This window comes from Ambystoma mexicanum, chromosome 13, assembly GCF_040938575.1.
Source record: "Ambystoma mexicanum isolate Mex_15411 chromosome 13, UKY_AmexF1_1, whole genome shotgun sequence".
In the NCBI taxonomy this organism is placed as follows: domain Eukaryota; kingdom Metazoa; phylum Chordata; class Amphibia; order Caudata; family Ambystomatidae; genus Ambystoma; species Ambystoma mexicanum.
In genome coordinates this window covers 397,127,329-397,142,222 of record NC_090938.1, presented here as the reverse complement: position 1 = coordinate 397,142,222, position 14,894 = coordinate 397,127,329, and the positions used below count along the sequence as shown (strand labels likewise).

At 44.3% G+C, this 14,894-nt stretch overlaps 1 protein-coding gene across 6 annotated transcripts in view; it reads right to left on the bottom strand.

The window, feature by feature from the left end:
- The window catches only part of TSSK4 (testis specific serine kinase 4), a 2,423,787-nt gene that overhangs the window by 1,908,638 nt on the left and 500,255 nt on the right, over positions 1 to 14,894 (bottom strand). The window contains exon 1 of one of the 6 annotated variants that reach the window (XM_069633966.1): positions 4,040 to 4,941. The exons of the other annotated variants lie outside the window; for them this stretch is intronic. Within the exon in view, the coding sequence (XP_069490067.1) occupies positions 4,040 to 4,285 (246 nt within the window). The 5' untranslated portion in view covers positions 4,286 to 4,941. Of the gene's footprint in view, positions 1 to 4,039; positions 4,942 to 14,894 lie in introns of those variants that run through there. 6 annotated transcript variants of the gene reach the window in all.

Sequence of the window (14,894 nt, the reverse complement as noted above, 5' to 3'; positions counted from 1 at the left end):
TAAGAAACAACGAGCAAGTGAAATTCTCTTAAAGAAAGAGACATAAGGGAATATATAGAAAAGACCATCAAGTTTGTGAGTGTATGCAATGCACCTATGAGACAATCCCTGGCAGGATAGAATATCAGAGGGATTCGAGACAGGACAGTACAGATATAAGAGACTGTCAAGTCTGCAAGGATACACAGTACATATATAAGAAAAGTTGGATATAATATCAGGCGGACTTAAGGTGGAACCAAATAAACACAAGAGGCTGTCAAGTTTAAACGTGTGTACCAGACCGCTGCAAGCTACAAGAAAGAAAAGTCCTGGCAGAAAATATACTGGGCAGGTCAAAAGCTGTAAAAAAATAAATATATATGAGAAGAGAAAAGTCCTGGTAAGAAAGTATACCAGGCAGATCAAAGGTGCAACAATAATACATAAGAGAAAGCCCAGGCAGGGGGGTATACCAGGCAAATTAAAGGTGCAAGAACATACACATGAGAAAATACCTGGCAGGAAAATATACCAGGCAGATTAAAGGTTCAGGAATGTACCTATGTAAGAAAGCCCTGGCAGGAGAGTGCACCGGACAAACCCATGTCATAAGAATACATAGAGACAAAAGAAGCCCTGGTAGGAGAAGAGACTATACCAGGCAGATACAAGTTGCAAGTATCTTTAAGTGGAAAAAACCTGGCAGGAAAGGTATACCAGGTATGGTCAAGTTGAACAGTGTGTACTATCCAGTACCCGAGAAAGTCCTGATCAGGATATGACAGGACTAGTGAAAAGGTTGTGAATATATGTTAAAAGGAAGTGGAAATCTGGCAGGAGAGTATACCAGGTATCCGAGTAAGATACAGACTAACAGCCAAGTTATTATGTATGGTTGATCAAAAGAAACTTGAGGAACTGACATTCTTGAAATACAAAGAAGAGTGAAGAGAAATCTGGGGGAAGGGAACCACCCTCTGGAATAAGGAACTCTTTCCTTCTCGACCCTTTTTGTGCTGGAGTTACGCATTTTCTTTTTGAACATCTGTGCACTACTGAAGGCCAAAGACATTTTACCTTTTCACCTTAGAGTTATTATTCCTAGATGTGTGGGCCTGAATTGTACTTTGGACACATGATGATTTGCTTTGGACAGACCCTTAGTGTTGGTTGTAGGTAGGAAAACATCTCTTAGAGAAGGGACAGAGAGGCATTTCCCAATCTCCTTTTATTTTAAAGTCTTTGACCAAAACCATTAATCCACTGTGTCTGCGTGTCATTCCTGGCTCTTCACAATACCCATTAATGCATGATACCAATCTATGCCTGTTTTGCCCTGTTTTGAAAACATGGGAGCCTTTGAGCAGATAGATATTGGACAACCTAGGCCTAATTTCATTGGGCAGTGACCCGTTGTACAGAAATGTCATATGTTCAACATCATCTTTTCATTTAATTTTCTTCTAACATCACAAGGCACATCATTATCCCATGGACTGAGCAACCTCTCGTATTAAAATAATTGTACAGACAAGTTCCCTTAACCACCAATACAAGCGATGACCATAGAACTAGAATTAACTCCAGATTTCAGAACACAGTCACAAAACCCTTGTAAACAATTAAAAATAGTCTCCCATGCCTCTGACCAATGCTACCAGCCCAAAGGTTATACTTCACATCCTAGAAGTTTATCTTAAGAAAAACCTTCACCTGTTTTCCCCTATAACATAAAAAATTGTCGAACCTCTCAACAAACGGGAATAAATGGTTCTTCCTGGAACTCACAGACATCAAAAGATCTTTGTGCAGTCTTAACGGCAAATGTCGGAAATCTAAATCAAGGGAGGAGAATCCCAACTCTAAAATCCTCAACAGGGGTCATTAGCACCATACAACCAAAAGGAAAAAGAAAAACCTTTTACCAGGAGCATAACGCATCAGCACAAAATAAATCTTCAGAAACCTTCCAAATGTTCACTGAACTAAGCAACTCACAGCAAATAGATAACAACAACACATCCTCTTAAACATTAGGCAATGGCCAGGTGGCAGCAGTTCTGAATATGGTAAGGAAAATACAAAATAAACATTAAATTTCAAACAGGATCTTTGCTAAGCAGTCACTAATTCTTTTAGTAATTTTGCATACACCACACTGACGGAAATCATCAGGGCAGTCAAGAAGAAAAATCCCAGCTGAGCAATGCTAACCGTGCCCAGCATGTCTCATTAAATAATCTATTCATCTACTAGCCAAACCTACTGTTGATATGTGAAAAATAACTCTCCAGTGGCATTGCCTCAGATGCCCTCATTCTGTTAGCCTTCTCAGCTGCTTATGGAACTGTGAAACAGGCACAACTGGTACAAAGACTGAACAAACCTATGAGTTTGGATGGAATGCACTGAAATTGATTGCAGGCAGCTCATTGCATGTGAAGAAAGGAGGATTTGCCTCTCAGACCTTTAATAATAACCGAGTACCACCAGGCTCGATGCATGCTCTTGTGCTCATTAATGCATAAGTCAAACTGATTGCAGATGTGATCAAATCTTTAACAGATACCTTCTCAATGTATGAGGACGATTTACAGACACCACTGAAGATTGTCCACTGTTTCAGAAGAGAATAACCCTATTACCACCTATTAAGAGAAGCTCCAAGATAGGACATTTGACTGAATACAAACAAAACAGAAATCATCTGTTTTGGCATTTCAGATCCAGAGATACTGTCTTTCCATTTGCATAGCACATTGGGTGCACCCAGTATTTCCAGCCACAAAGCACAGACTCTAGGGGTCATCCTCAGTAACATGTCCTTTATTCCACATATCAAGAAAGTGACCCCAAAACATACTTCTCACTTCAGATTATTAGAAATATAATCCTTTACCTGAAAATGACCCAGAAAATAATAATAAATGAAAACAAGACACACATTGATCTTATCACTGGCTTGACTGCTGTAATTCAATCTATAAGGGCTGAACAAATCCTCAATCCATCACCTTCAACTGCTCCTTAACAAAGTGGTTGTTTTCCTTGAAACCTAATTCAAGGCGCTGCACTGTCTTTAAATTCAGCAAAGAAACGTACTTAAAGCTCTCAACTTGTCTCACAAAGCTCTGTCTAAGTCTGGCCCTTGCTTCCTCAGGGATGGGCTGAGAAGACACACCCCTAATCAGTCACATGCATTCTTGCGCCAACTGCTGAAATTGATGGCAAAAGTCCAGAGCAATCACCATGGAGGGCAAACACTTGCTCCATTTGAAGGAAAACACTGCAAAAAACTTCCAATTGACAGTAGAACAGAGCAAACATCAAGGACGTTCAAATCCACACAAAAAAAATAGTGTTTGTTTTGGCCATGTTATCTACAACCTTATTGTAGCCTTTAACCTACTGGTATTGTTTTAACTGGTATCTAGAAACTTGCAATAGCTTTATTATTAGCAAACATTGTTCCACCCAGTATAATTTCTGTCTCCCCACGCTTTGAACCGGCTTTCTAAGCAATTTGGTGTGTTGCACAATGTCACATCAATTAATAAGTGATGCCTCTTGCCCAGACCGTTTTCAAAGGGAAATTTCCACTTAGTACTGGACACAATGCTGTACTACCCAGAAAAAAAATAATGCAAGATTTCCAGGAAGGGCTGGAAGTTGTTAAGTACAGCTTGGACCTCATGGAGTGTAAAACAAATCTGTAAGGACTGGACATTGCAATGTGTTGCCCATACCCTTTGCAGTGGCAGATTTAAAATCAAGTCTGCAAGTGATTATCTGTTGCCCCAAAATATGTCAATGCAAGATAGACAGTAAGGACTAAGGACTCAACATGATGGGGGGATATCTTCTAAGGAATGGGAACATTTCTCTGTAGCATAGGACTCTTGCAATGAGGAATTTCAAATAAGGATTGGAAATGGTGCTGCCTTAACTGGATTTTATACAGTTACAGAATATTTATTAAAGCATAAAAAGGGGACCACAACTAGTCTGGTCTTTTGGTGGTAACCTTAACTAAGGATTTGACATGAGGGCATGTTACCTGGACTTCCCGTGGGAGAAACTTGTTGAGGTATTCACCAGCTGCCTTCTTCTTGGATATGATCTTTATGGCCACCATGATCTTCTGTTTCTCTAGCATGCCCTCGTATACGGTGCCGTAACACCCGGAGCCAATGGTCTTGCCTATTGTATATCCATACTCTTCCATGATGGTATGTGGCTGGCTTGCGTCCGGCTGCGTCGGACAGGCCACATCCTGCTGGCTCGCTCCCCCTCCGGTCGCCATGGTCTAATTTTGTATGTGTCTTGGTGGGGGGGGATAGAGCCCTCTGGTGCCCCTTCCCCCCCCTCTCCCCCTGCTGGTACGGAGGCCCAGCCAACTGAGCAACACTGTGTTGGGGGGAAGGGGCTTACTTAGTCAGTCTGTTAGAAGGCCAAGGGGGTGAAGCATCGTACCCCCCTCCCGCATCGCAGTCCAAGTTACCTTCAACCGGTCATAGGCCCTCACCTCAAGGGCCTGCTCAGAATGCTGGCCAATGGTTCCAGGCTAGATGGCTTAACAATAGTGTCCACGGTAACAGCAGTGGGTTCTGTTGCCACCTCTCTCCTGAGCTGCCTTGCTCTCCCTGACACTCTGCTCTCTCCCTGTTGTTTTTGTTAACACTGCGGTCTGCTCTCTTGGAGGTCCTGCCTTACTCTGTAGAGTACATCTCTTGATAGAAAGCTATGAATATAGCTATGTAAAGATAATATATAAATATGTATTTATGTACTGCTAAATCTGCCTCGCTATCTCTTAGGCCAGGTTGCCATAGGATCTGGGCTGTTCCCAAGTTCCAGTTATGACATCACCACAATGTCACAGTTCATCTGCTTCAGGATGGCTTAAGCCTCTCTGATTGGCCCTAGTTCAGCAAATGTCATTGCCCTGATACAAAGAGAGGCCCCAACTATTAGGCAGAAGCTTTATCGTATTTTGCAGGAACAATAGCATTATTCAATATTGTAAACGCTGAAGTCTGATTGGCTGACAACTGGTCAATAAATACCAGTGAAGCTCATACATAATCTGACAGGAGCTTCAACTGCCACTCTCCTGACACAGAAGACAACAGAGGATATTTGCAAAAAAGACACTGCTTTGATGGTAAAAGAATTCCCAAAGGACATACATTTGAGACAGTGTGGCATCTTTCAACCTTTGGACCTACATGAAGAAGCTAATGAGTATACAACCTGATTCAATTAACCCAGAGACCAAAAATGCAGTTAGTAAAACAATTTGACAGAATCCAAGTTAACCATCTGGCACCTAAAAAAACCTCTATATTTACTTTGTTTCTCAAACAACAAACATGAAGCATAAGGGAAGGCAAAGAAAGTGTCCCCTCAATTGCAATGTTATAGTCATTTTGATGCAAACCCAAATTGGAAGGTGAGGTCTAGTGTTCGCAGAATATACTTAATGTACTCTCTTCACTTGCCCAAGCAGGTGACTACATTATTTGCTGCTACCTGTGAAAGTGTAATTTGAACTCACCTGTAAGTAACATGTATCTGACCCGATAGTTGGGACTCATTACAAGGTTGGCGGTGCAGGAAGTGGAAATAATTCTGTTACCTCCATTTTTCCCACACCACCCAACTACAAGTTTGGCGGCATCACCACAGGTGGAATTACTGGGTGGTAATTATGCATGTTTTTTGGAGGTAAATTGTGGAGCTACCTCAGGCGGTAGATCCTCCACTTTGCCTGCAAATATCAACGGGATTACCAGCCGGTAATTCCGCCGGTGGTAATAACGTCTATAAAATTGGGATTTACACCGCCTACCACCACTTGTAATACTGTGGAAAACCCACAGGACCAAGTGACGGTAACTGTAATACCTTTTGGCGGTATTCCAGCAGATTTATCTCTGGAATACTGGCAAACTTGTAATGAGGCCCAGGGTTTGTTTTTTACTTGTGCAAAAGAAGCATGGATCTCAACCAATCAGTGGAGAACCATATGTGTGCGTGAAAAAGCAATGCCTCTTCTCAGGGTCACCTGATTAATGAAAGGTATGTATTTGCCAATGTAGTTACTGGCATTCAGTATGTAACTGAACATATTGTCAGAGTGCTTACCTGTTTTTTGTTCTGTGAAAAAAAGTAAGGGCTACATTTTGAAAAAAGTCTGTATTTACCTGTATGTCCATTTCACCAAATTACTGCCCTTGGACTTGTTCCCAAGCATGCGGCAGCTGGCCATTCGGTAAGGAAAAGAGTAAAAAGCAGCCTGCCACACCCTGGGTGACTGGTATTATGGATTGCCCTGGGACTCTGCATAAGAAGAAAGGGAGGTGTTTGACAAAAGAGAGCTCTCCTGTGGAGAGCAGCGCTGCTGTACTAAGCAGTTCTATTACCAAGGACTGTACTAGGCCTTTGAGGTGTGTTGCCAACTGCTATGAGGGAGAATCTTGTAACCCCCTACTGTCAATGGGTACTACCAAGTCCTTTTTCAGTTGCTGTGTGAGGAAATGTCCTTACACTGAGGTAAACGCATTATAAAGAACACATAGTTCAAATTAATAGATATATAAGAGTTATGAGTTTTTGTATGTTTTTTTGTTTTACCCCAGGGTGAGTTTGACATGAATGCTTAATATGGGTACAGAGCCCACTCCCACCTAGCTGTACATTAAGGTCTCTGCCTTACGCGGGCTGTTGTAGCCCAAGGTTTTTAAAGAAAAAAGCACAGATCAGAAAATGGAACAGAGCTGCCATTGCGTGGACGGCCCTCAGCTCCTATTGTGCCCCTCCCTGAGGCTCTCTCTTTGCCCAGGACACACAGAGTTCTCTTTGCCAGCAGTGTATATTTCCTCCTGCAACGCTCCTTGTACCAAGGGGCGTTGTGAGGAATCTGAGGGAGTCCTCACTTCCTTCCCCAAAATATTCTCCTGCTAGAGGGTCAGGGAAAGGCTGTCATTATTGGATACTGACCCTGGGGGTGAATATGCAAGGGAGGATCACCTGGGTGGAGAAGACTTGGGGAGTGGGGATGAAACACCCTTGGGTGAGACGCGGTATCCCCCATTTCTCTTTGATAAGGAGTCAGACATCCACCAAGCCTTTATAGGATATTAGCATTCCCTTCCCTATTTTTCCAGTACACCATCTCCCAATACACACCAGACAAGGAAGAGATAAACCAGAGCCATACACCCTCTCTTTATTGATTCATACACACACAGACACCATTCTGGTACTGGGACGAGGAAGAGGGATTCTGAGTACCAAGAGCGTTATGTAGCCGATGAACATTGCCTGCACCTGAGGCCAAGGGGCCGGTATAAATGGCCCACTCAGGTGATGCTATGGAGACAGATCACCTGTGAAACGCTTGCAAGAGAGGCCGGGGGCGGAACCAGGGAGACACGTGCCCAAAGCGCCTACGAACGGCAGAGTCGTTGCAGCAGAAGCGGATTGTGGCGAGAGCACTTGGAAGGTCTCTGGTAGCAGAGCTGGTCTGCATACCTCCAGGAGATGGAGGGACTCCCTCTCCGTACAACCGAGGCAGCGAAGATCCTGGAGGAGAGGCACGCCGAGCCACTAGCAGCGACAGCCACAGCAAACCTGCTGTCGTGGAGAACAGCACCTGGAGACCGTATAACCAGTGAGTCAAAGAAGCTTGGATGACTCTGGGACGCTGCGGTGTGGACCACGTGGTTGCTGCAGGTCGGAATCACTCGCAAGTGAGCAAGGGACCGTTTGGGCAATAGGAATGCCGGCCAAGATTGAACTAAATACTTTTCATAAGCACGATAACCCAAGGCTGATAAGAAACCGAAGGAAAGGTTTTTGTTGTGAATAACAAACTGTAAAATAGATGAAATTGACAAGGTCAAGAGAGGGCCAGAGAAACAGTAACATATGAACTTGTGAATACGCCAGTGAACAGGGTACAAGTTCCCAGCAGGAGTGTAAACTGGGAATTTGTTGTTGGTTTATTCAATGTAATTGATTTGAATCAAAGGAAACCTTTTTGAATACTGATCTGAAAGAAAGCAAGTGTGGTTGAATACCAATTGATGGAAAAACAGTTTGGCGCAACTGCATGATAAAAAAGGAACTGCATAACCTGAAAGAACAAGCATGGGCAAGCACCATAAAGATATCAGGAACTGTGTAACTTGAAAGAATTGGCAGTGCAAAATCCCTGAGAAGGGATTTGAAAGTGCAACAAGTACTAAAGCATACAAAGGCTGGGAAATAAAAATAAAAGTATCACAGTGAAGCTGAAACAGTGGCAGTGTGCCTGTGAATAAGATGTAAGGAAGGTGTGTCAGTTGCGTGACTTGTACTGGGTGCACCATGTGATCCGACAACTGCGCCTAGACCGATACACCCACCTAATGAAAAGCCACTTAACTTGTGATTGAACTAAAAGGAAAACTCGTATGATTTGAAATTAAGGAACTGAACTTTATGATATTGGTGAAATTGACACCCGAAGAGCTGAGAAGTATCCTAAGGAATTGTGTTGTTTTAGAACCTTGAGACTTGAAAGCTTGGGGAAGGGAACCCCTCTTTTGTAACTTGAACTATTTGGAATCCTGGGGAAGGAAACACCCTTTTCCAACCAAGAGCTAGAAGAAGCTCTGAACTTCTATTTCAACACTTCTTATTTTGATGAAGAGATCCCTACAAATTATATACAATTAGATGTGAGGGCAAGTATAGGTTTTGGACAGAGACAGACATTTTGTTTGGACTTCCTGACACAGACTATCATTAGTTTCAGTTAGGTTGAGAATTCCCACATTTGCATAAGTGCAAGTCAGGCCTTTTTCCAACCCTCATTTTTCTTCAATCAAGGTTTCTAGCCCAAACTTTATTCAGTTGTGTATGCTTCATGATGCCTTCACAGCGCGCAGCATTGACAGACAATCTATTGGCACTATTTCATCTTTGCTGTATGCATCACTTTGCAGACAAAGCACCCCTGGGCTGCGTACCAAGCAGTTCTCTGTGCTGGCAGCCCACCCCCCTTGGACAGGGCAGCGGTGCCTGAACCAGTTGTCTGCCAAGCAACATTTCTTGGGGTAATCTTTCCTGGATCTAAATCACTTCAAATCATACTACCAACATTTTTGAGCCAGAAAGCTGGCATTATCAGTTTTTTATATACAAAAAGTGCACACTACTGAGGCTTGAAAATCCCCATAAAATATACTAAGGATTCTGGGTTAGTACAGAAAAGAAAGCCACATAAGACATGCATTACTCACCGTAATAGCATTTCTGATGATTGTATCTGCTTAGATTCACATGCTGTGCATATAGTCCGACATCTAGTAGTAATCGCTGAGTATTGCATCTTTCTTTCAAGGATCGAAAGTGGACGTCGACATAGGCGTGACTATAACACTATCCCTAACGTGACGTGTAGTGTACCCAAAATCCCTCAGGCGTCGAGGTCCCTCCTATTGTGTTTTACTGCCTTATGGTCAGCATGAGTGAGTACAGAAGAGAGAAGGTGTAAGATGTCTATGTTCCTTCTACTCCATGAGGGGAGGAAGGGTGGGCGCATGTGAATCTAAGCAGATGCAATCATCAGAAATTTTATTACGGTGAGTAATGCATGTCTTCTGATGCTTCTTAATCTTCTTACAATCACATGCTGTGCATAGACTAGCGAGCAGTACCCAGATATGCTGGTGGGATGTGTGAAGGAACAGTAGCAAAGAGATGTCTTGTCTTACCACTGCTTGTCCCACCTGAGATTCAGACCTAGAGTTTGTATCTAGGCAATGGTGTTGTGTAAAGGTGTGTACAGAACTCCAGGTTGCTGCTTTACAAATGGACTCAAGAGGAACATTTGCAAAGAATGCTATGGTAGCCCCTGTGCTCTGAGTAGTGTGCTCTAGGTGTGAAAGGCAGTTCTCTTGGCAAGAGTGTAGCACAGTGTGATGCAGTTTACTATCCACTTTGAAATAGCTGATTAAGAGACAGGGTCCCCTTCTCTACCCGTTGCCACTGAAACGAAATACTGGTTTGTCTTTCTTAGTGGTTTTGTCTTTTCCAGGTAATAGATCACTGCTCTCCTTACATCTAGTGTGTGGAGTTTTCTTTCTGCCATGTTAGTGGGGTTCTGGAAAAAGGTGGGTAGTTCTATGGGCTGGTTCACATGGAACCTTGAAATACATTTTGGTGCAAATCGTGGGTGAGTGCGCGGGACCACCTTATCTTGTGAATTGTGACGAATGGGTCTTGAACTGAAAGGGCTTGCAGTTCACTAACTCTCCTTATTGATGTGTTTGCCACCAAGAAGGCGGTGTTGCAGGTGAGTGCTTTAAGGCTAGCCTTACGCATAGGTTCAAAGGGAGGCCCCATTAGTCTAGTAAGTACAACGCTCAGGTCCCATCCGGGAGCTGGGTTGGAAATAGGGGGATTCTATTCTATTTAATTTTTATAAAGCGCTAAATCGCCCACAGACCTCAGAGCGCTGAATTCTCTTTACCCCCTCCATAAATGCCTTTATTACTGGAATTTTCCACCATGAAACTTTCTTCTGGGACGTGGTGTATGCTGAAATTGCGGCTAAGTGGACCTTGAAAACCAGGCCTGAATCTAGCAGGTGAGTTAGGTACAGGACAATATGTGTTGGTGTGCATTTAATCGGATTGATGCTTTTGCCATTACACCAGATGACAAAGCGTTTCCATTTGCTGGAGTAGCAATGTCTGGTGTTGGGTTTCCGTACTTCCCTGAGTATATCCCTACATCTTTCAGGAAGTTGGAGGCGCCCGAACTCTGTGACCTCAGGAGCAAGACAGCTAAATTGAGAGTTTGAGGGCATGGGTGTAACATCTACCCCTTGTCTTCGACAGAATGTTGTAAGGGCATGCCAGCTTCTTGGGAGGGGAGACTGACATTGCCATGATGGGAGAACCAAAATTGGCAGGCCCACATCAGGGCCGCCAGAATCATCCTGACTGGTTCCTGGTGCATCTTGTGCACTATCCTGTTGAGTCAGGGAGTCGGGGGGGGGGGGGTGAGTGTAGACAAATTTCCCTGTCCATGTTATCCTAAGAGCGGTTCTGCGGTTACCCGGAGGCGTAATCTGGGCATTGTGCGTTCTCCAGAGTTGCAAACAAGTCGATCTCTGGGAAGCCTCAGTCTGCAAAGACGTTGAGAACAATGGCTTTGTGTAATCGCCACTCGTACTCTACGAGTAGTGGGAAGTCTCTGCTGAGAACGTCCGACAGAAGACTGAGTTCCCATGGAACGTGTTGTGACAGGAGGAACATCTTGTGTTTGAGAGCCCATTTCCATATGTTCTGTGACAGTTTGGATAGCCCTGGAGAGTGAGTGCCCCCTTGTTTGTTTAGGTAATACATGGCCGTAGTACTGTCCGTGAGGACTAGGACTGTCTTCCCCTGGAGGTGTGTTTGGAATGCCTTCAGTGCCTTGAACACTGCTAGCAGTTCCAACAGGTTTATGTGGTTGGTTGCTACCGCTGGGGACCACACGCCATGCACTGTCTGATAAAGGAGGGAAGGCCCCCCACCCCGTCAGAGATGGTCTGTGGTAAGAGTGGCTTCTACTGCGGGGGTGGTGAACGTTTTCCCCTGCAGGATTTCCCTTGACCACCAATGCAGAGACTGAATGAGGGCTGCCGAGACAACCACTAGATTGTCTGATTGTCCGCTAGCCTGACACCATTGGCACAACAGCCACTCTTGCATGAGGCGCATGCACAGATGTGCGTGTGGAACTAGGTAAATGCAGGAAGCTATCATCCCTAACAGTCGCATAGCTTTGCATTCGGTCACCTCGCTAATGGCTACATAGTGAGGGATCTCAACAGCATGTTTTAAACCCTCTCATTGGAGGGGAAAGACGAGGCCGGCTTTGGTCCTAATTAGAGCTCAAGAAACTGTTTGACTTGGCTGGGGTCTAGGCTGGACTTTTTATCATTGATCGAGAACCCTAGACTGAAGAGGAAATCTACCGTCTTATGGGTATTTGTTAGGCATGTTCCACAAGAATCGGCTGTTATTAGCCAGTCGTCGAGGTAAGGGTAGACTGGGATGGACTGCCTGCTCAGGTGAGCGTCTACTACCACGAGTACCTTCGTGAACACCCGTGGAGCTAAGGCAATGCCGAAGGGAAGAACCCTGAACTGATAGTGCGTGTCCTCTTTCATGGTCCTCTTTCATGAACCTTAGGTACTTTCTGTGCGATGGCAACATTGAAATATGATAGTATGCATCATATGAGGTAAGCACCTATTGCATTTGCGATGGGCGTCGTTTCAGGGGTATTTTCTGTTGCATGACGGTCAAAATTTAAATGGAGTCCTCACCATAGTAGAGGAAAAGGGCAGCCGGACCAGAAAGGGGAAGAGAGGTGAAAAGGAAATGCATTCTCAGAAAGAATGAACAAAGGGGCCCCACTCTCCCTTCTGTACGTGCCCAGCCAGAGGGCCAAGGCCACACAGTCGACAGACGTCGATCGATGCACCAGTCGCCGAACAGCAGTGGATGTCTTCGGCGTAGTGGTCCATGAAGCAGTAATCAAAGAGAAATAGTCCAAGACTAGATGACCATTGGACGTGGGACAACAAAGTAACTATTGGGCAATATAAACTCTTGCGAGATCCGCATAAGGCAACAAACTAGTTAGGGGGAAAAAAACAATCTGAGGGACCTCGAAGGCATGAGGGATTTTGGGTACACTACACGTCACGTTAGGGATAGTGTTACAGTCACGCCCATGTCGACGTCCCTTTTCGAGAAAGATGCAATACTCTGCGATTACCACTAGATTTTGGACTATATGCACAGCATGTGATTCTAAGCAGATTAACACGCATCAGAAATCTGGTGTTATTTTAATATGTGTCTTTCACTGCTACACCTTAGACAAAGCTGGTGATATCTACAACACAAAAGATCAAAGCAATAGATAGTAATGCTGTCAGAGTGGTTATTGGCAGGCGTGGCTATTATGTTCACTTTATTCCTGCTGTTTACCTATATGGGATACAGTACTCACCTAATCAAATTTCTGATGATTGTATCTGCTTAGATTCACATGCTATGCATTGGCCGACATCTAGTGTAAGCTGCAGAGTATTACAGTTGTTGTTTTCGAAACTCGAAAAGGGACGTCGAGAGGGTGTGCCAGTAATACTATCCCTAGCGTGACACCCACTGTACTCAGATTGTTTTGTTTCTGACATGAGGTAGCATGAAGTGTAGCGTGAGTACATGTGTATTAAAGCAGATAATAATCAGATAAAGCTCAGGTAAACATCTATGCATGTTCTGCTCCAAGGGGAGGAAGGGTGGGCACATGTGAATCTACGCAGATACAAGCATCAGATATATGATTACGGTGAGTAATGTATCCCTTCTGAGGCTTGTGGAATCTGCTTAGATCACATGCTATGCATAGATTAGCAAGCAGTGTTAAGAGAAGGTGGTGGGTTGTGAGAAGGTCCAGCGGCAAATAGATGTTTTAGAACTGCTTGTCCCACCAGTGTATCTGCTTTAGAGTGAGTGTCAATGCAGAAGTGCTGATTGAAAGTGTGTACTGAGCTCCATGCAACTGCTTTGCAAATGGTGTCCAGCAGGACGTGTGCGATAAAGGCCAGAGTAGCTCCCGTAACGCTTGGTCTGAAAGGCAGTGTTTTGCTTGATAAAGAGTAACAGAGATGTATGCATCTGACTATCCATCTGGTGATGGCATTCTTGGAATTGCGGTCTCCTTCTCTGCCTGGTGCTACGGAGACAAACAGTTGGTCTGTTTTCCCGAGCAGTCTGGTCTTATTTGCACAGTAAAGGACCGCCCTCCTTACATCTAGTGTATGGAGTTTTCTCTCAGCAGAGCTTGTTGGGTTCTATAAGAAGGCTGGTAGGTCAATGGATTGGTTTATGTGAAATTTGGAAATTAATTTAGATGAAAACCTGTCCTTGTGGATGACAAAGAACGGGTCTTGCACTGACAATGCCTGAAGTTCACTAACTCTTCTAATGGGTGTAATAGCCACCAAGAAGGCAGTCTTATATGTGAGGTGTTGAAGACTTAACTAATGCATAAGCTCAAAGGGTGGTCCCATGAGCTTAGCAAGTACTACATTAAGATCCCAGCCTGGCGGTGGGTTTGAAAAAGGAGGGTGGAGTCTCTTTACTCCCTCCATAATGCCTTAATGACAGGAAACTTCCACCATGATACCCTTTTGTGAGAGGTGGTGTAAGCTGATAAAGCTGCCAGGTGAACCTTTATAGAGTTAAATACTAACCCTGAGTTTGGCAAGTGGAGCATATACTGAAGAATGTGGGTTGGAGTACATTCTATGGGGTTTATTTGTTTAGACTGGCACCAAATTACAAATCCCTTTCACTTGTCGAAATAACAGTGTCTGGTGTTTGGTTTACGTGCCTCCTTGAGGATATCCATACACCTTTGTGGTAGATTTAGATGTCCAAACTCTATGACCTCAGGAGCCACGCTGCCAAGATCATTGAGTGAGGTTGAGGGTGTAATGTTATTCCCCGTGTGCTGGATCAGCAAATTGGTCTGGCACAGGATTTTGATCGGATCCCACATCGCCAGTTTGCGCAGATGTGGATGCCATGGTTGTCTTGCCCACATGGGAGCACCTAGGAGGAGCGTCATCTGTTCTCTGTGAATCTTGTTCACCACCCTGTTCATTAGAGGAGTTGGGTGAAAAGCATAGGCAAATTTCCCTGACAAACTCATCCATAGGACGTTCCCCTTGGAGTCTGGTTGGAAACCTGGACGCAATAGAATTTTACATGACTAATACGTCACACCCTGGGCCCTTCTCCAGAAACCTCCACTCCGCATTGGCTATTGAGTGGTAGTCCCCCCATAGTAGC